The sequence below is a fragment of the Vulpes lagopus genome, chromosome 11 (genome assembly GCF_018345385.1).
Source record: "Vulpes lagopus strain Blue_001 chromosome 11, ASM1834538v1, whole genome shotgun sequence".
Taxonomy (NCBI): domain Eukaryota; kingdom Metazoa; phylum Chordata; class Mammalia; order Carnivora; family Canidae; genus Vulpes; species Vulpes lagopus.
This window is the reverse complement of record NC_054834.1, coordinates 90,057,003-90,080,022: the sequence shown is the minus strand read 5'-3', so window position 1 is coordinate 90,080,022 and position 23,020 is coordinate 90,057,003. Positions and strand designations below refer to the sequence as shown.

Sequence of the window (23,020 nt, the reverse complement as noted above, 5' to 3'; positions counted from 1 at the left end):
ATGGGGATGGGGAGGAAGGATAAATAGATGGAGTTACAAAAGATTTTTTGGATAGTGAAAACGCTCCCTATGACACAGTGATGGCATTATACATTTGTCCAAACCCACAGAATATACAACACCAAGGATGAAACCTAAAGTAAACTGTGAACTTTGAGTGATTATAATGTATTAAGGGAGGTTCATCAATTATGACCTATGTCTCACTCTGGTAGAGGCTGTCAATAATGGGGGAGATTGTGCACATGTGGGGGCAGAGAATATATGTGAAATTTTTATATTTTCCTCTCAATTTTGCTGTGAATCTAGGTAAAACGGGTCTAAAAATAGTCTTTTTGAAAAAGTTGGACAAAGTATTTCAAATGCTTGAATAAATACTTCACAAAGATATATAGGTGGTGAATATGCACAAGAAAATTTGCTCAATATTATTACTCTTTAAGAAGCTGAAAATTAAAAACCACAATGACAGTTAGAATGGCTGAAATAAAATAAAAACTGATAATACCAAATGCTGGTGGTGAAGGGGTGGAGCAACATGAATGCTTGTACATTGTTGATGGACATGCAAGACGGTATAAGCTATTCTGGAAAACAGTCTTTACAGTGTCTTAGAAAGGTAAACATATAGTTAACATGTGATACACAATCTCACTTGGGCATCTACCCATGATAAATGAAAACATAGTTTCTCACAAAAATTTCTACGTGGATGCTTATTGCAGCTCTATTCAAAAACATCAAGAACTAAACAACCCAAGTGTCCTTCAATGGGTGAATGGATAAACAAACTGCGGTACATGCGGACAATGGAATACTACTTAGTAATAATCTGTTTCCCAATAATGGGAAACAAACTACAGATACACGTAACAGCAAGAATGAATCTCAAATGCATTATGCTAACTGAAAAAGGCCAGATTTGAAAGACTACATTCTGTATGTTTCTATTCATATGATATTCTGGAAAAGGCAAAACTATAGTGACACAGAACAGATCAGTTGCCAGGGATTTCGTGGGGAGGGGAGAGTTGACAATGGGAAGCTCAAGGTTATTTTGGGGGTGATAGAACTGTTCCATATCTCGATTGTGGTAAAGGTTACAGAACTCTGTGCAATGATCAAATCACATGAAACTAAAACCAAGAAGAGTGAATTTTACTGTTTATAAATATAAAAATGAATAAATTATTTCTCATTTTTTGCACTATTTAAATGCTTTTCTAAACCAAAGGCACATAAATACCTGAAAGCTATTGAATTTAATGTTTAATAATATTTTAAATGTTGAAAAGTATATAATTTAAAATGTTTTAAAATAATATCTTAAATATTTATCTATATTTTACTTCACTATTGTATGATGTGTAGATCACACCTTATTTTTCCCCAAGTAGTTAAAGAATTGTTCTAATACCTTCTATTCAGTAAGCCGTCGTCCTTCTCTGCTTCATTCCCTCTCCCCCATTTGAAACACCCTCTTTAGCAGACACTAATTAATTATATGTGCTTGAGGTGTTAATAGCCTTTCATTGAGGGGCCTCTCCATTGACTTATGATCATTTCTTTGTTGCATTTTTGATTGCATGTGTATGGTGTCTATTTTTTGGACTTTCTATTCTGTTTCATTGCTCTGATGATTTGTTTGTGCATGTGTATTTGTAGGCATTGATATCCTATAGACATGTGTGTGTAAAATATAATTCTGTCCCCTAATCAAAGAAAAAAGCTGGAGTCATTGCCATTTAATTAATAAAGTCTTAAGAGTGGTTTGGCTGGATCAGGGTCAGCAAGGAAGGTAGATGAACAATAAGCTGAGGGTGGATCTCTGGGGAGCACTGTAATTTGAGCAAGGGTAAAATTTCAAGAACTTTTGTGGGCCTGGTATTTACCCTCTATGTTGTTTATTGTTTTAAATTAGCTGACTTCACTCATTTATATTACCTATGGCTTCATATCAGTATTTGAGTCTGTGATTCACAACTTTGTGAGAGAATAGAGAAAGCAGAACCTGTCAAAGGGGCCTTTACAAAAGGGTCTACAAGGTGTCAGGCAAACCAAGAGGGAGAGGTGTCACAACAGTCCTGGAAGTGGAAGAAGAAAAATGAAGTTAACAGTGTCGAATACCCCTGAGAGAGCCAGTCAAGATACAGGCTGCTAGGTCATCCGTGCCTTCAGAGAGAGCGTGCTCTGCTAAATGGGGTTAGAAATCAGATGGCATTGTGCTGCAGAGTGACTGGATCTTAGAAATCGGAGATAATGAATGTAGACTGCTGTATGGAGTGTTTGAATGGGCTGGAGAGGAGAGAAATTGGATGGTAGTGCCCATGAAATCTACTGAAGAGAGAGGTCAGTTTGTTTTTGTTTGTCAATTTACTTTTTAGGATGGAAGTTTGAAGAATGTATACAGGTTGAAGGAAAAGAGTGAGCAAAGGAGAAAAGGTTGAAGATAAAGGACAAAAACGAAATAACTACTGGCCAAAAGCCTCAGCATCAGTGAGAAGAAATACAATCAAACACAGGCTTTGCCTTGAATAGGAAGGATTCCTGATCATTTAAGATTGGAGGAAATAAAGAGTGTTGATAGATGTAGCTGTTTGATGCTGGAGGGAATTGCAAGGATGCACAAGTAGTTTCCACACAATGACCTCAATTTTCTTGTTAAAATAGCAGGTGCAACTGAGAATGAAGGGGAGAGATTGCATGGCTGGAGTGGGGTGATAAACTTTTGAAATAGTGGCTGACCATGGTCAGAGCGAAAGGATTAGTGGATGCTATCGAGGAGCTAACTTGGATTAGAAAACCATAAATCTGCAGAGTGGATCATTTCATCCTGCAGTACTTTTGGGCCTGGGCGTGAGAAAAGAGAAGGTTCCCTATCTACTGGATTGAAGATTGCAGGTACAGTGTAAGAAAGGACAGGCTGTAGAAATGTAGAGATTAAGCTCCTGGTGCCCAAGCTAAATTTCAAGCAAGACTTGGAGAACATGGAAAAATCCAGGTCTCCATGAATTCAAAGAAAAAGAAGTGAAACGAAAAAGGGTTTATGTCGTTTGTAACCTAGCACCACTCCTGACTTAAGCTTCTTCTTAGCTTATTTTTCCCTTTCCCTAATTTTCCTCACTTGTTTCATATCCATTCATTATGTCGTATGACACATTTTCGACACAAGGCCAGATAAAGGCAAATAAAAGAAAACTAAAACCACATAGATGGTCAGACAGAGGTGAGTTTCACAGTAATAAGAGAAGCTGTCAAGTGTTTTGGTTGAGTTTTAATTGAAAACAAGATACTGAAGGTGGCTAGGAGGCTTTGTGGTTGATATGGAGGGGATGTTTATTGAGGTTGTGGAGGTTAGGGTTTGATCAGTGGCTCTCATCTTGGGATAGTTTGTCCCAAGGGGCCTTTACAAAGGCAACGTCTAGAGACATTTTTGGTTTTCCCAATGGAAGGGGAGGAGTACTCCTGGTGTCTACTGCCAGAGATGCTACTGAACTTCCTACAATGCACAACATTGCCTACACAATAAAGAATTATCTGATCAAAATGTCAATATCGCTGAGGTTGAGAAAGTTGGATTAAACTATTTATAAGACTGATGAAAGAGTGAGGAAATCATCTGGAGAACCATCAAAGAAAGGTGGAGAAGGCCCCACCCAGGGCATGAGCATGCCACGTAATGTGATATTCAAAAATGTATATTTCTGGGTGGTGGTTTGCAAGAGGATGGAAGAGTCAGTCCATGGGGAACTGGATTTGTCATATGAATTTATAAATTATTTCTCAGTTTAACTTTTAGAAAGCGAATATAGGGAGGATGAAAGCAAGGGAATTTAAATTTTCTACTTGCTTTTGATAAGTCACATTTCAGTTACCCTTAAACAGAAGAGTTTCTAGCTTCCTTTGAAGCTTCCAGATGAATGCAAAAAAGATTAATATTGGTTTGGAAGGAATTTATCTCTGACACAGTGAAATTACATGAGAAGTCCTTGTTATTTGCATGTAATGAATCACTAAATTCCACCCCTGAAACTAAATAATATACTATATGTTAACTAAATTGAATTTAGTCATTGTTCTTTTTTTTTTAATTTTTATTTATTTATGATAGTCACACAGAGAGAGAGAGAGAGAGAGAGAGAGAGAGGCAGAGACATAGGCAGAGGGAGAAACAGGCTCCATGCATTGGGAGCCCGACGTGGGATTCAATCCCGGGTCTCCAGGATCGCGCCCTGGGCCAAAGGCAGGGCCAAACCGCTGCGCCACCCAGGGATCCCACTAAATTGAATTTAAATAAAAAATTTTAAGTTTAAAAAGCACATTTTAGAAAAACAAAATAAGTCTTTCTTTTCTTTATAACCTTCTACTAGTCTTCTGCATCTCTTATGTTTTCTTTTCTTTTGGTTTTCGAGAGTACCAGTTGCCTCTTTTTGGTCAAACTCATAGACTTGACTGTCTGTTCTGTTCATACTACATGTAATAAGTACTCTCTGGTTTGGTTTAATTAAAATAGACCTCCCAAATAATTGTCACCCCCACTGCATCGTTCTTGTAGTACTTCAATACTGGAATTTATTTCTTTTAGATGATATACTATTTACAATATCTGACTTTTGTAATATTGAAGAAGTTGCAATATTTGATAGGTTTTGAGACCTTCTAATCCAATTTTTGCTTATTTGGATGGTTAGATATTCCTTTCGCATTGACTTATTAACACAGAAAAAGAATTGATTTAACTTCTTTTTCTAAATATCAAGTTAGTGAAACCTTGCGACTCATTCATCTATAGTTTAGATGGGTTGCAAAAAATGCACAGGTCATCTGGGCCATACACACCTCCAGATTCCTGTGCTACTCTGTACTTAATGTTTCTTAACATCTCATAGAAAATTCCAACCAGGTTACCATTAAAAGAAACTTGATAACCCATTTGTTGATGATCACAAATAGATTAATATTTTAATTTCCAAATCTGCTGGGGGATCCCTGGGTGGCGCAGCGGTTTGGCACCTGCCTTTGGCCCAGGGCGCGATCCTGGAGACCCGGGATCGAATCCCACATCAGGCTCCCGCTGCATGGAGCCTGCTTCTCCCTCTGCCTGTGTCTCTGCCTCTCTCTCTCTCTCTCTGTGTGTCTCTCATGAACAAATAAATAAAATCTTTAAAAAAAAAAAGAAAGAGTAGACTTATAAAAAAAAAAAACAAATCTGCATATATCTTTTACTAAATGTACAAAGAAAGACATGTGTCCTTTAAAAAATTAGTACTATGGGAATGAGATGGTATTTAAATAACTCCCTTCTGTCTTTAGTCCCAGTAGTTAGGGCTCTCCTAAAATGATAACCAGACTGTTGATGAAGCAACAGAAAGACAATTATATAGAGCTTTTTAGCACCAAGTGTCATCTATATGTATTGTCATAGAGATCTATAACTACTTAGGGTCATAATATTTATTCAATTCAAAAAAATTGAATTAATTTTCTCCCCTACACAGATGAATAGTCATAGCCTTTACCCCTTTAGTAAGTGATTGGACTAATCCAACTGTGCCTCTATTGCAAACATTTTGACAACATTTTCTGTACATGTAGTAAGTGTGGTGTATTAAGTAGTAAGTATATTATCATTTTAAAAATACATCTTTTCCTTCTGGTGAAATTAAGGAAGACACATACTAGCTATTTTATATACATTAACAACATTTACTTTAACAAATGATGATTTAGAAATCTCACCAGCAGGCATAGTATTTCATCACATTCATTTTCAGTTGGCACTATTTGGGCAAAGGTAGTATCTATTTCTTTTGTATAAACTATGCAATACTAAGTCATTCAGCTTATTTTAACACTCCAACTCTACAGTCTATATTCCTTTTCCTATTTTCTTTTTCTTCATAGAACTCTAACCACCTAACATAATATATAATTATTTTTTTATTGCTTATATATTTTCACCCTCTAGAATGTAATTTCCACTGAGGCGAGAATACTGGTGTTTTATTCACTGCTGTTGCTCCCATGCACATAGTAGGCACTTGATAAATAAATATTTGTTGAATGATTGTGGCTCTTATGTAAATTAATCTAACCACTTATCTAATGGTGCAGTTAAGCAGGAGATGTCTTCACTGACTTTTCAAAAAAGTTTTACTATGTTTAATGACTTGATCTGTTTTCGCTTATTCAGATATCACCTTTTTAAAAGCTTTTCATGAGGAGCACAGTGGTATGCAATGCCATTTCAAGCAGTCTGGACTCCCAAACTACTGTAAATTTTTTACTCATCCAGCTACTATTTGTGTGGGGATCCCTTAGAGGTTTATAGCTTTCAATCCCTTTCAAACCTACATACATGCCTTTCTAGGTCATTGGGGAAATGATTTAATTCTCTGGTGAGCTTAATAATGAAGTTGAATATACTGGAAATAAAAAAAGAACACCAAGTAGGCAATGCTCATCTTTGTTCTTTTCATAGATGTTTGCATAACTACTTTCTACAACATTAAATTTGCAGTTGTGGCAAAAACAGAAGCTTCTTTTTTAAAATCTCATATTACTTGTGTTGTACTTGAAGAGTTACTTTATAAAATGTCAATTGGGTGTGGGTTGTAATAGATTACAACACTCCCATTGGTATAAACCCTCACTATGCTAGGCTAATAAAAGCCATAATGTGAAGATATGAACAATCCCCAAATAATTCTCTTTGCACTTTAGAATTCATTACATGCCCTTTTAAATCTGGATTGTCTATTTATCTGTTGCTTGTGTTAATAATAAAATTAATTTCTGAGTAACATATTGGTTGGGCAATTCTTGAGAACAAGAATCATATCTTATTCATTTTGAAACAACCAAAGCACTTAGCCCATTGCCATGTGTATGGTAAGTCCTAAATAAATTTTGAATGAATATATCCTTGCATGAGTGAGGAAAGATGTAGAAGATGTAGAAGACAAGCCTGACCAAGGCAATCAAAATAAAAGATCATCAATATTTTCTCATTTTAAATTATGAGTTTTTGATATTGGGTCCTACAAAATAAAGAAGGAAGAAATCATTCATTTTCTCCAGCTATCCCATGAGAATAAACTATTTCAACTTACACTATAATTCAAACTTCCAAATGAGTATTTTATATTAGGTTATTATTACAAGCTGTTTAATAAGCTGTTTTATTTTGCTTTTCTTTTCCAGACTTAGGACTATAAGCAACATAGAGAAGGTTCTCAAAAACCCTTCTGCTCATTCATATAAACAGTCATTTTATTGAGGCCACATTTTCCCACAAAAGCATAATTTCTTTGACTGTACTTAGGGAAAGTCAGGGAGTGAATTTTAAAGGATTGTAGAAGGTTGATGATCATCTATCCTTCTAAATTATTTGTGTATATGCATATGTTGCAGCCAAAGATATACAAATAAATGAAAACTGTGCAAAGTAGATTACATTTCTTAAACAGATCAGAAATAAAATTTTATAAGGACGCCTAATATTTATTTGTATTCTAACAGTGCTACCCATTATAAAGAACAAAGCAAATTTTAATAACCAAAGGTTTTCTACTGAAGCAATATTTCCTTTAAACATCCCCAATTGAATTAAACAATAGATTTCTGGTATAAATGAATTTTTAAAGATTTTGAAGAGATCTCATTAAAATATGTATTTTAAGTAAACATGTATTCTTAGTATTCAATTACACATCAGCAGGAACAACTTGGAACAGTTTATATCTCAGATCTGTAAAAGCCTGAAAATAATGTGTAGACTGCTAACCTTGAGATCTCATGAACTCCAGTATCTTCCTGAAGACTCTATGCTTCTGAAAACATCTTTTCAGTCTGTTGATATCTCCTTATTTTTTCCTTAAAAAAGAAAATATGTCAATATGTCATATAAAGTTATATTTGCAAAAAGAAAAGCTAACTACATGATGTAAATATAATGTGACACAGGAAAATCCTTAAGAATCTTGAAATACAAACAAGGCATTAAATATAGAACTAAATAATCACACCGTATATAATTTAGCAGAAAGAATATCCATCCTAGAAGAATGTAGCAAATTTCTAATCAATAAACAAATATTACTACGTGCAAGAAGCTAAAGACATTTCATCTTATTAATCAGCATTACACTAGATTACAATAACTTTCTGGTTTCCAGGAGATTCCTTGCTTCAAGACAAACAAAAATCCAGGAAACTCAACCAAAATATTATAGCTAAATAGTTGATGGTGATCACGATGAATATTTATTGTTTTCTGATTTGCTTAAAGGAAACTATTTAATAATAAAATTAACTCAAACAGTCACATGGCTTGGTTTTAAGATACCTTAGGCTTTAAGAAAATAATTTAGACAAATTATTTTTTAAAATAAACACATTTTAAGAAAAATCTTATATTTGAAATTACAGTGCCATAATTCAAAATTATTAATGCAATAATTTTAGAAGCTGATGAAATCCTCACAGTAATTATACACTTGTATTTTTCTCATACTAAAGTGTACATAATCATTTTCTCTAAAGAATTAATGAATTTTCCATTCTAACATGTTAAAGTAAATAATTTTGTCATATACAAATGTAAGTTTTCCTTAATGATGAGGTAGAGAAGTTTGTGAACAGTGGTTCATTTATTATTTCCACAATTGCTAGAAATGAACTATCATAGACCATGGTCAATAACAATAGGTAGTGTAGAAATACTATACATGAGTTGCTTGAATGAAGAAATAGCATGAGCAAACAACATAGGCTGAGGTTGTTCAAATAAGCTTAAAACATCAAAATCTTTAAGGAAAAAAGTTCTCAGGCACATTGTGTCTCTGGATGCCTCTTTCTTCTTTTAAACTTTATGTATATCTGTATGTATACATGGATTTAGAACAGACTAGAATATCCATAGTACTCACTCACAAGTGTTACCAAATTATGGTTAGAATTATAGAGATAACTAGACATTATTAGTCCAGTGTGGTTCTGAGGAAGTCCAGATTCAGCAGAAGAACTTAAGAAATTTTGGAGAGATTGATTCAAAATTCAGTTTTAAGTATAGTTTTAAATATCTTAAACTCCGTTGAAAACATTATATCCTAGAATATGGCATACTAAAGACCGCTGAAACAATTACTTGCATTGTCTGTTGCACTAATTTTGAGGAATATTTCAGAATATAACTTTTCCATCTTCTCTGTTAATGATATCTACATGTCCTGAAGATTGCAGTTCAAGCAATTAAAAACCAGTAACCAAGTATATTAACAGATCTCTCTACCTGCTCATAATATGTCCATTGAATAAAGACTTTGCAAATTATTTGCAATTAAAACAAAATATTAAAAATAAGTTAGATGCTGCATTGAGTATGTCTATAAATGTCATTTATAATCTCAATTTAAATTTTCTTGTTAATTACAATGAATTCCATATTATTTAAAATCATTTTTACCTATTGAGGTATTATTTAAGATTTTATCCTAAAAATAAAAAGGTTTTGCTTTTATTAAAAAAAATTAGGGGTGCCTGAGTGGCTCAGTCAGTTAGGCATCTGCCTTCCACTCAGGTCATGATCTTGGGGTCCTGGGATTGAGCCCCACATGGAGCTCTTTGCTCAGCAGGGGGTCTGTTTCTCCCTCTCCCTCTGCTATTTCCCCTGTGTATTCTGTCTCCCGTGCACTCTCTCTCTCAAATAAACAACTAAAATCTTTTTTAAAAAAAGGGGAAACTGCTATCTAATTCAGTCTCCCTATTTTATAAATACGAAAACTAACTGCTCTATATTTGACATGTAGCTAAATCTGAAGAAAGAGATTAAGTATTTTTGACCACTATTGTTAAAACTGGAATCGAAAACAGAATTGTATTTTACAACTAAATAAATAAAAGACTTTTTATAGGCATTTAAGGTAGTCTATTGAGAAAAACAAAAGTATCTAAATTTACATACCTGCAATTACCATGTAATTTAGATGAGGCCAAAGGACCCTTGGTAATGGAAAAAGGAACCCAAACTCTGACCTGTTTGAAAGTCAAATATATAAGCATATATTTAATGGACAGGATTAACCTTAGGCCAGTCAAGGCCCTGGAAGGAGCTCATCACAAAGGAAAAATAATTCTGGAAGAACATGTCATTTTCAATGCAAAGTTCCAAGATTGGGCATCTGAGGATCAGTGCTAGCTCTGGGCACAGGGTGCTGTAGTTTTTGCTGGAAACCATTCCAACTCAGCACCTTGGTTCTCTGGATGTGACTTGGGGACTTGGGCTGTATGAGACTGTGTGAGGAAGTGTGTGGACACATACATGACAGCATTTATAGAATTGTGCTAAGATCTATGGATCAAGAGCACTCATGCTGAGACCCAGGCAACTTTGTAAAGGAATAACCCATAGGTAGTGTATCTCAGAAAGGTCGAGGGGCTGGTATTCTTCCCCTGCAAGGCCTCTGGGCACATCAGTGGTGATGTATTATGCAAGATAAGTGGGGACTGACATTTTCCTGGAATCCCATGTCTATAAAGGAATCATGACCTAAAGTGGATACCCCTGGCATAGCCTGTTATACCAGTACTTGAAGGGGATCCCAGTCCTCCTATGGGTGGCCTTAGCAGTGACAAGGTGACATCTAAGACTGATTTGTGGACAAATATAACCATCCCGGGCACTAAGGAAAATATTCAAGGAGAGTGACATTTATGGAATATCAGAAACATGTATACTAATGTAAATGCAACATCACTGTCCTCATAAATTTTTTGTGGTGTTCATCTGAAGAAGCTCAGTTTATGATGATAAATTCTACGAAAATTAACATTAACATAAAACTACTATGTTATGATTTAGGAATGTGCATCTAACATTCATGGTTCCTATCTGGTCTTTTCTAAAATCTAGGATTTGATTAAGAAATTCCCTGAGCCCTAGTTTTTCACTTTTAGAAATTTCTGCAATCTTACAGAGCTAGAGGGAATAGTAAATATCACCTCTCATACTACCAAGATTCTTTGGTTTCCTGGTTGCCCATGGACCTTAGTGCAAACCATCCTACAAATCTCAGCAGCTGTTTGGAGCGGCAAGGGTAAAGGCACTCTCCCATGTTCAACATTTTCCCTAACCGGCACTTTTAGCAGGCCAATGAGGCACAAAGCTCCTCTTGGCATGTTTCGATCAATAACCTTGTGAGACTTCACTGAGGTTACTGAAGGTCACATTTCAGTTGTAGTCTTGACTGAGCATAAGATCATCTTGTATTATTCTGAATGAATGATTCATTGATTAACTATAAGGAAATATAACTTGCTTAAGATACTTTTATCTTGTTTCTGTCTTTTTTTTTTTTAATTTACGATAGTCATACAGAGAGAGAGAGAGAGGCAGAGACACAGGCAGAGGGAGAAGCAGGCTCCATGCACCGGGAGCCCGACGTGGAATTCGATCCCGGGTCTCCAGGATCGCACCCTGGGCCAAAGGCAGGCGCCAAACAGATGCGCCACCCAGGGATCCCTTGTTCCTATCTTTTAAAAAAAATCTCTTGCAAATCTCTTGCCACGTTTTTGAGAATAAACTTGTTCTTCTCAGGATCACAGAATTTAAGAACCCCAGGCTGACCATTTCTGCATGTCTGGAAGCCTGGCTCATACCAGTTTTAGTACGTCCGAAGGAAATGTCAATGTATGACCACGAGTGAAGAAAGGTGATTTTGCTGTTCACTATTTCTAAGGTGATAATAAGACTTAGAAGTTCAGTGCAAGAGTTAAATTGCATTTGCAACTGCATCTTAAAGTAGAGTATTGTATAATTAATATGCCTGCAACCAGTAAAAGCATCATTCTCTCTGAAGGACAGCTTCCTGACAGAAACAAAGGGCCTAGGGCAAAAGAATCTAGCAGGAAAGATGAATCTGCCATGTAAAGTTTGACTTCCTAAAAGAATAAAACCTCACTAACAGTCACATTGATTCTACTTAGAATTAATTCTTAAGTAACAACACCACTCTAATTTCCTACTCCACACACAGTTGACGTGCAGATATCAAAATACATGCAGCATCTACTCATTTACCAAACAACAAAAAATGAATTGTCATGTTTTCCTCACATGTGTTGAACTATAATAAAGTAGTATCACATGACCAAAAAAGTTTTCTAAAATGATAGCACTTAGTCGTTCCATTTCAGTAAAGTGGACAAGAGTTATCAAAACAAATTAAATCAGTCCTAATTACGTATTTATGTATCAGGTAGTCACCATGGGATTCCTCTACTCAATCAGCTGTGCTCAAAAGTTTACAAACATTTCTGTGGAATTGTTCAGATGGATCTCTATTTAACACATGGGAAAAGACCAAAATACAGGAAATTTGCAAGATTTATAAGAAAATCTAGGTGAAAACTTAGATAAAAATTTTAAAACCTGAAGAATTATATAATTCTCTAGAAAATTTTCAATTAGTGAAATTGACCCAAGAAGAGGTACAAACTTGATAAAACAGATTAGAAGAGATTAAAAAGATGTTTCAGGCTCTATGATCGCAAGGGCAGTTAGGATCAGCAGGTTACAAGGAAGCCTTAAAAAACCTTTATAACAAAATGTTGCAAGTTGTTTATAAATCTCACCAACAAAAGTGTTTCTTGACCTTTACACACTTTTCACTCCCTCCACTCATGTTAATACTTTCTACTCACCTAATTTAGGGTCTCTTATTCAATATGGTAGACTATCCTTGCATATAGTCTCACCTCCAAGACTTTTCTCTCTCCTTTTCAAATCAGCATGATTATTTAAAAAATCACTTGGCCAAAATCAGCTCTCTTCCTATGAAACTACTCATAGTTGCTGAACAGAAAATTATGACTAGAGAAAATGTAGGATATTGTATCACTGCCATAGCTCTTGATATATGACCACAGACTTCAACCCTATGATACTACTAATAGAAGCACCTCTGCTTCTTTGCAACTCTCCAACATTTCTTCTCATCTCCTTTCTCTCAGTTTATGATACTGCTTCTAGGAAAATTCAAAGAACAACTATTCAATTTCCTCTTTCTATCTATATCTTGTATACTCTTGATATTTATACTGATATAGTCAGTCTTCAATCCTGTTAGAATGAAGACACTTCTCTCGCCAACCTAAGATCAATCCCTTTTCTTGGATTCCATTTCCTCTTAACAATTTTAGGTCTTTGTTACTGCGATTATTTCATCTTGCTCTGGATCATTCTTCCCCCATTCCTTCCTTTTACTGGATTATTCCCAACTGTCTGCAAATACGTTGTGGTATCTCCCAACTTTAAAAAAGTACTGGAAGTACTATTCAACAAAGTACTGGAAGTACTGGAAGTCCTAGCTGCAGCAATCAATGAAAATAAATATAAGGTATCCAAATTGGTGAGGAAGAAGTAAAACTTTCACTATTTGCAGATGTATACAGAAAACTCAAAGGACTACCGAGAAACTAGCAGAACTGATAAGTGAATTTTGTAAAGCTGTAGGATATATAATCAATGCACATACTTCTCCATTTCTATATGCTAAAAATGAAGCAGCAGAAAAATAAGTTGCAAAAACAATATCATTTACAGGTGCACCAAAAATGAGAAAATGCTTAGGAATAAATAACCAAAGAGGTGAAAGACCTGCAATCTAAAACTATAAAACACTGATGAAAGAAATTGAAGATGACACAAGGAAATGGAAAGACATTCCATGTTTATGGTTGGAAGAATATATATTGTTAAAATGTCTATTCTACCCAAAGCAAGCCACACATTTTATGCAATCCCTATTAAATTACCAACATTGTTTTTCACAGAACCAGAACAAACAATCCTTAAATGTATATGGAGCCACAAAAGGCCCCATACAGGCAAAGCAATCTTGAAATAGAAAAACAAAACTGGAGGTATCACCATTTCAGGTTTCAAGCTATGTTGTTACAAAGCTGTAGTAATCAAAACAGTATGGTACTAGCACAAAAACAGACACATGGGTCTATGGAATAGAATAGAAAACCCAGAGATAAACCCACTTATTTGGTCAATTAATCTTCAACAGAGGAGGAAAAGAGCATACAATGGGAAAAAGTCTCTTCAACAAATGGTATTGGGAAACCTGGACAGCTACATGCAAAAGAAGGAAACTGTACAACTTCTTTACACTATACACACAAATAAACCTCAAAATGAATTAAATATTTAAATGTGAGACCTGAAACCATAAAAATCCTAGAAGAGGGCACAGGAAGTAATCTCTCTGGACATCAACTCTAGCACTATTTTTCTAGACACAAGCCAAAGAAAATAAAAGCAAAAATAAACTACTAGGACTACATCAAAATAAAAAGCACAGCAAAGAACACAATCAATAAAACTAAAAGGTACCCCACCAAATGGGAGGAGGTATTTGCAAGTGACATATCCAAAAAACAGTTAACATCCAAAATATATTTGTTTAAAAAAACTGATAAAATCAACACCCTAAAAGCAAAAATTCCAATTAAAAAAATGGGCAGAAAATATGAACAGACATTTCCTCAAAGACATACAGATGGCCAACAGACACATGAAAAGATACTCCACATCATTCATCACCAGGAAATTGCAAATGAAAACCACAATGAGATATGACCTCACACCTGTCAGAATGGCTAAAATAAAAATCCCAAGAAACAGCTAGGTTTGGTTAGGATGGGGAGAGAAAGGAACCCTCATGCACTGTTGGTGGGAATGCAAAGTAGTGCAGCCACTGTGGAAAACAGTATGACGTTCTTCAAAAAATTAAAAATAGGACTTTCCTACAATCCAGTAATTGCACTATTGGATATTTACCCCCCAAATTACAAAAAACACTAATTCGAAGGGAAACTTACACCCCGATGCTTGTTGCAGCATTATTTACAATGCCCAAATTATAGAAGCAGCCCATCAATAGATGAATGGATAAAGAAGATGTGGTATATATATACATAATAGAATATGATTCAACCATAAAAAGGGATGAAATCTTGCCATCTACAACAACATGGATGGAATTAAAGAGTATTATGCTAAATGAAATAAGTCAGAGACAAAGACAAATACCATATGTTTCACTCATACATGGAATTTAAGAAACAAAACAAACGAGCAAAGGAAAAGAGAGAGAGAGAAAGAGAGAGAGAGAGAGAGAAACCAAGAAACAGACTCTTAACTATACAGAACAGATGGTTACCAGAGGGAAGGTGGGTGGGGAGATGAGTGAAATAGATGGAGAGGATTAAAAGTACACTTATCTTGATGAGCACTGAGTAATGTATAGATTGTTGGATCACTATTTGTACATCTGAAACTAATATTACACTGTAGGTTACCTATTCTGGAATTAAAATTTAAAACTTAATTTAAAAATCCCTTTACAACAGTTTCCCATCTCATCATCTTATTTCTCAAGTCCATTTTATAGAAACTTCCCCAGAGAGGGCATTCTCCATTGCTTAGATGCAAATCTATATTGAACTCCTCCAAATTAGGCTTCGTTTTTACAACTCCACTGAAGTAGCACTTCCCAAGGTCAGCAGTGAACTTGGATTTTGACAAACCAAATCGCATATTGTCTCTCAAGAGAATTTGACTCAGATAATCTCTTTCCTTTTTTTTTCTTTTTCTTTTTTACTTGGCTTCTAGGACACCATGCACGAAGTAGGCTTATCTCCTACCTCATTTGCTGTCCTTTCTTAACCTCTTTGCCTAATTTCTTCTAATCTTCCTGACATCTAAATCCTTTAGTAGATTGAGGACTGAGATTTCCTCTCTCTGACTCTTTCTTACAAAAGCAGATCCAGTCTAGTGTCTTTAAATGTCGCCATTTATTTATGAATCCCAAAGTTAGCTCTTTAGCTTGAACCACTTCTCTGGGCTGTAGATTCTTTTATCTACTGCCTGTTCCACAGCTCCTCTTGAATGGCTAATATACTTTTGAAAGTTAACATGTTAATATAATAATAATAATAATAATAATAACAACAACAACAACAATAATAATATGAAAGAAAGAAACAAAGGAGAAAAGGAAGGAAGGAAAGATGGGAGAGAAAGAAAATAACATATCTAGGCTTCCTCGTCCTACTCTAGTCTTTCCAGTGAAGTAAATGATATCAGTATTTACCCAGTGACTCGTAATAAAAATGTAGCTCCTTGAGAAATGGCTGATTCTGGGACTGGGGCAGGGAAAACACAAAATGAACTTGAAGTATCCTAGAGTGTTGGAAAGTAAGGAAGGGAAAGGAAAAAAAAATAGGCACAAGCATATCAAAAGGATACAGGAACCAACCTGAAAGAACTCTCAATGATCAGAGTTAAAATAATTTAAGCAAAAATAAAAATGATGATGATAATGATGACAGTATTAGATTATAACCCAAAGAATGAAATAAATATCTATGAGTCAATTATGATGTAAATAAATGACTGAATAAATAAATAGGATAGAAGGAAGAAGTCTTTCTTATAAGTATTCCAAAAAATATATCTGGATGCTTCTCCCCTTCAGGAAGTGGAACTCTTTACCCACCCCCTATCTTTTGTGTGAGCCGTATTTAGTAAGTTACTTCCAGAGACTAGAATGCAGAAAGAAGAAAAAAGTAATGATAAATTGGAGAAACGTGGCAGATAGCATTTTATCCAAGTGGCTAACAGCATCACCAGTGATGCAGCCTGCTGGTTATCATCCAGCCCCTCATATAATCGGACAAGAAGAGCACTTCATCTCTGTGGCTTTCCTCTTCCAGAGCCACAATTCCCATGTAATCATGAGAAAACACCAGAGAAAACTAAAATCGAGGAACAGTCTAACTAAGCTCTTCAAAAACATAATGGTTATAAAAAGCAAGGAAAGATGGGGAAACCACCTCAGATCAAAGGAAAATAACAAGATATGATAACTAAATTTGACATGGGATCCTTGAGTAGATCTTATTAGAAAAGAAAAAGAATATCCATGAATAAATCTGAAAAGAGTCTGTAGTTTAGCTAATATAATAATAAACTATAACAATGTTAACTTCTTAGTCTGGACAACTGTACCATGGTTATGTAAGATGTTAACACTGCGGGAAGCTGAGCAAAGGGTTTAGCTAATTCTGTGCTATTTTTGCAACTTTGCCATGAATCTAAAATTATTTCAAAACCTTTAGAGTTTGGTTAAAAACCCTAGGAATTATTCATGTGTATCTCTTTTTCTTAAACTTCACATCTGACCATCAGCATCTCCCATCAGCTCTACCTTTAATATTTGTCGTGAATATTTGTCTGACCACTTCTCACCAAGTCCCAGAAATCTCTCCTCCACCATTCGACAACAGTCTTACACTTGGTCTTTGCCTGATCCCCACTAACTCCCCATTGCCCATCCATATAAGTGTCAAGCTCTTTGCTGACATCTTGCATTTCCTCTTCCTTCTTTCTAGAAACCTCCTTCCACTCCAGATATTACATGGCCCACTCCCTCACTTCATTAAATGTCTATCAAAATAGCATGTCCTTGGAGAAGCTTTTTATGACCAAATTATTTAAAATAGACATCCCTATTTCTACCCCAAACTTGCTTTATTTTTCTTCACAGTATATTTGTGTCATCATCATATTATTCACTTATTAGTTTTCTTGACTACTAATGTAAATAAATATCATAAGAGCAAGGATTTTATCTTTTTGAATAAATAAATAAACACATTTTATTGGGAATATGGAGAAAAATATAATCATATCCAAAGGTAGAAGTATGTGTTTTGCTGCCTTTTTGAAAAAGCAATATGCCAATATCTATTAGGTCAACGCTCCTACTATTAAGAATCTATCCTCAAAAAAATAAAGCACTTGGGGCACCTAGTCAGTCAGTTGGGCCTCTGACTAGTGGTTTTGGCTCAGGTCATGCATGATCTCAGGGTCGTGAGATCGAGCCCCATGACAGTTCCATGCTGGGTGTGGAGGCTGCTTGGGATTCTCTCTCCTCCTCTCTCTCTCTCTCCTTCCTTCTCTAAAAAAAAAAAAAGAAAAAGAAAAAAATAAAGTACCAGTATATAAGGAATTTTTCAAAAGAATGTGCATTACAGCCTTGCTCATAGTAGCATAAAAACTAAGCTGAAACATGGCAGCTTGGGTGGCTCAGCAGTTTAGCACCACCTTCAGCCCAAGGCATAATCCTGGAGACCTGGGATTGAGTCCCGTATCAGGTTCCCTGCCTGGAGCTTGTTTCTCCCTCTGCCTGTGTCTCTGCCTCTCTCTCTCTCTGTGTCTCTCATGAATAATTAAATAAAATCTTTTTTTTTTAAAGCTGAAACAAATGAACACTCATAAGGCAAAGATTGATAAAAACGTGATATACCCATAACTTGGAATATTTTGCAATCATCAAAAAGAATAAAATAGAGCCATGACAAGGATGTATTATTCAGGAAATTAATTTTGAAGCACAGAATGGTTTTTGGACATTGGGAGCTCAATTTTTTCAAGCAGAAACAAACTTTTAAATATAAAATTGATTGCAGGGCTCCTCAATCTCAGAGAGAAAATAGCGGATTGCTGCTTGAAATTGATCAGATTCCCAGGAAATGCATAAGTTCTTACAGATGGTCCTAGGAACACAGCTAAATTGCAGCCTATGTTAGATGGTGTACTTTCAATGTACTGTAGAAAATAGAAACCAAATCTAGAAAAAAAAAAAAAGAAAAAGCAATATCCATGGATAGGAATAAAAGAAGAATTTTCCAGAATTTGCTCACTCAACATTTAGTTGTTGAAGCAGCCTGTGGTGTGCACCTTAATTGCCATAGTGGGCAATTTCCTTGATGGAAACCACACAGTTACTGTCCCACAGGGTCGGAACACCCAAATAAAGTCTTAAATGGTTGCTGGGGCTGCCCTGGCAACTTGGGTTCTCTTAAAGAATAATGAGGAACAAATCAGAGACATTGTGTTATATGCTATGTTCTTATCTTCTCTGCCACCATAAGATGTAAGAAGCCTCACAACTATGTCCCTGTAGAAAATGCCCAGCACCTAGATTTCATAAATGATTATGTACTTTCTTCATATTTCAGAAACATTGCATGTTGTGGCAGGCAGAAATGGGGTGTATACAAGCATAGAATTAATTTGGTCACAAATTTGTCTGCTTGTAACACCATATTGTTAGACATTGTGCCAATATTAAGTATGAAGTGTGAATAAATGAGAGAGGGATTCACTCTGGATTTTATACGAGTGAATTTTGTTACAGAAGTCTGTTGATAGACTTTATGATAGATGAGTATACAATAAAGTGATCTTAGCAGAAGGTGAATATGAATGAATCCTGAGTGAAGATTTTTTTTAAACATGAGTAAGGAAATGCCAATTCAATACAGTTCAAGGGAGAAATATTAGTGGCATAATAATGTAATAGAAAGTGCTTAGGCTCTGGAATACCAAAAACACGGAGGATAACATCTTGCTGATGTTTTCATCTTACCTTTGTGCCTTTGGGCAAATTACTTAACATCATTTCTTCATCTGTTAAATGGGTATATAAACTCTGATTTTGTATTCTTTAGGAAAGAGAAATAAGGCATTTAAAACAACATGGGATTCACAGCAGATCTTCAATGTATTAGTTCTCTTAATCAGAAAAAGGGTAACCTAACACCACTCCCGACTTAATCTTGTTTTTACCCTATTTTCCCTTGCCCTTACTTTTCTCATTTATTTTGCATTTACTCATTATTTTGTAAGCAAAAAGGGCAGGATTTTAATAGGGTATTTATGAATTTTAAAAGCAAGTGACATGAAATATTTCCACTACTGACAATTTATTGTGTAGTGCTGTTTTTTAAAAAATCAATTTAGATCTTCATGTTTATTAACTAGGGTATCAAAATAAATTACTGATATGATAGCCATTAATATTGGTGGGCCAATGTATTTTTCTTTCTTCTATTTTTTTTTCTGGTAACATGCTCCACTTCTCCTTTCTTATTACCACAAGAATGGGTAAATGAACAACATCTAGCCAACTGCTTCAGCGAAGGGCTGGTGACCCATGCTAGGATTATCAGTCAGGATCCAGCTCAGGAAACAGAGGCAATGTCCGGTGGTCCAATGGAAGGAATTTCATATGGTAAACTGGTTATAAAGATTTTCTAAGCCCAGGATGCCAAACAAAGCAGAAAACAAAGGAACTCGGAATAGTAATAGTAAGAAGAAGCTAACACTCCTTCAGCTAGAGGCACAAAGGAAGGATTGATGTCACCAGAGCTCAAAACCTGGTGCTACTTCGTGGGAGCTAGATATGTGGGAAGGCTGCTGCATGAATCTGTGACTACAAAAGCAGGGTTATTACAGCAAGGGCCAGAACTATGGTGGAGATGCGGTGGCCAGTGGAAGTATCACCTGAAGCAAGGCTGAGTGGGTGGGAATGCTCTGGTTTATCCCTTTATCCTGCTCTCCATTGACCCACCAGTGCCTCTCATTTGTTGATTCCCCCTGGAAATCAGTGGGCAAAGTACAATATTCAGAGGAAGGGCAAACTAGATCTGAGCACAAAGGGGCATATAGTTGACATACTAAGATAATTCTCACCAAGACAAGAGATTTCACCATTTAAGCTGTTGGAGCCATGAGTAGGAGAGACTGTTCCTTACCTTCATGGTGCCAGGAAGATGTATATGTCTATGTGCAGGCAGGTACCTTCCACAGATTAGGGAAGCCGATAATCCCATATGTAGTAGAAGAAAATGAGGCCTTCTCATGAGAAGAGAACCAAGTCATAGGGGGCGGGGAAAGCACCAAGGCTGCCGTGTGAGCCCCAAATTCGTTTTGCCTGATACGACTTCACCCCTGTCTTTCTGGATTACATAAATTAAGAGGTTTCTTTTTGGTTTAAACTTAATTATGTAGGGCTTCTTTCTCTTGCAATAAAAAGTCTTGACTAATATAACCGTGACCATTAACTGAATATTTTAAAGAGGGTCAAGGACAAATGCCAAGTATTATCAGTAAAAAAAAAAAAAAAAAAGAAATTAAAGAATGCATATAGTTATGTGTTACCAGTAAAAGAAATTAAATGAACGTGGTTATGTTGACAGGTCTTGGTTGACATAATACTGAATGAATTCTCTCTCTCTCTCTTTTATCTTAAATAAGGAATTTAAATACAAAAAAAAAGGAATCTAAAAAGGTAATTTCCCCCAGCTTCTTAAAACAGAGGAACCGATTGATTTCTTTGATTCATGCCTGGTAATCAGACTACAAAAGGAATGCAGATCAATGCCAGATGGAGGCTATCAAAACAAAAATTGGCCACAAAGAAACAAAAATGTATTTAAAGTTAATCTGAAGCTATAATATATAAGACGCTAAACAGAGCAGTTTCATTCTCTTTTATCCTACCTCAACAATTCAAGAGAGAATTTTTTAATAATGTGAGTGAATGATTTATCCTTTAACCCATTAACAGAAAGGTAAAGGAGGCCCAATCGACCACTGGATCTGTTTGCTGAACACTATTGTTTCTATCTTTTCCATCTTGCACATCAAGCAATATCTGTACTTTATATTTTTATTACTCCTCAGTTAAGTGAAAAATAGAAATTAATGGGTTTTGCTTTTTGCTTTATAGAATAGAAATCCTCAGAATCCTAAAGGTAGTTAGCAGTTTGTTTGCTATGACTACCTAGAACTAAGTCAGATCTTACTCGCCAATAAATATTTTTGAAGAATGAACTTACAACAAACCACCCCCTACCCCCAAAGTCTGTTTCCATTCAATGATGTACTCTCTTCTAGTTAAAGTTTCCTGGACATCAGAGTTCATTTTTCTCCATTTTACATAATTTACCAGACAGAAACTGATATTTATCATTATGGTTTCATGTCTATTACTCTGGACTACTTATCTAGAGAGAATATTCCCCGGGATAGGAGCATGCTTTTACTCTGCCTGTATTTTGTAATACATAGCCAGTATTGTCTTCCATACACAGTGTTCTCCATTAATTCTCTTGGGAATAGAATCTTTTTCTTTTTTATAAGATTTTATTTATTTATTCATGAGACACACACAGAGAGAGAGAGAGAGAGAGAGAGACGCAGAGACACAGGCAGAGGGAGAAGCAGGCTCCATGCAGGGAGCCCGACGTGGGACTTGATCCTGGGTCTCCAGGATCATGCCCTGGGTTGAAGGCAGGTGCAAAACCATTGAGCCACCCAGGCTGCCCAGGAATAGCATCTTAATAGACTCTTCAGATGTGGGAAGAATTTATACTCCTTCAGTCATGGAGGTACTACAGGCAGGAACACGAGAGTCTTGGCAGGTAACGAAACTAACTTTAGCAACAATCAGCATAGATGGGGTTAAAATTGATCGGAATCTCAATCTCTATCCCTTCCAGGGATATTTCATTTTATTCTCAGTAGTCTTAATGTAAATGAGGACTGAAGAACCACTTGTCTATAATGTAGAAAGTTCTTCAAAAAATTAAGGATTTTGAAACATAATATTTATTACATGGCATGGAAATAGAATGATTATTTTTATTTTCTTATGGATTTTAGAACACATACCAGAGTGCAGTGGTTAGCAATGCTGGCTCTGGCATTTGAGCTGTTTTTAATTCCAGTGCAAGCATGTACAAGCTGTGTGAATTTAGGTGTGTTTATCCTATCTTCTCAGTTTCCTCATCTATAGCATGGGAATAATCCCACCAAGCTCATCATCCTCATTCATCTCATAGGTTGTCTTGTGAGGAATAAATGAGATAATGTTTCCAAGGCATTTAAAATTAAAATGAAAGATCAAACCTACAAAGGTTATTGGTAGTGGCTTTTTTTTTTTTTTTGGACCATTAGCTTCTTATCATTTGCGTTGTGTCTGAATTTGAAATATATTCTGAAATATTTTATTTATTTGTATATATTTTATTTAAATTCAATTTGCTACCATATATTATAACACTCTGTGCAATAGCTTTTGACCAACATCTCCCCGTT

The 23,020-nt window shown here is 35.6% G+C and overlaps 1 protein-coding gene across 3 annotated transcripts in view; it reads right to left on the bottom strand.

The window, feature by feature from the left end:
• The window catches only part of CSRNP3 (cysteine and serine rich nuclear protein 3), a 198,523-nt gene that overhangs the window by 146,323 nt on the left and 29,180 nt on the right, over window positions 1-23,020 (bottom strand). For 2 of the 3 annotated variants that reach the window (XM_041723371.1, XM_041723370.1), the window contains exon 2: window positions 7,787-7,875. The exons of the other annotated variant lie outside the window; for it this stretch is intronic. In XM_041723371.1, coding sequence (XP_041579305.1) covers window positions 7,787-7,799 — 13 coding nt within the window. In that variant the 5' untranslated portion in view covers window positions 7,800-7,875. The remainder of the gene's footprint in view (window positions 1-7,786; window positions 7,876-23,020) is intronic. 3 annotated transcript variants of the gene reach the window in all.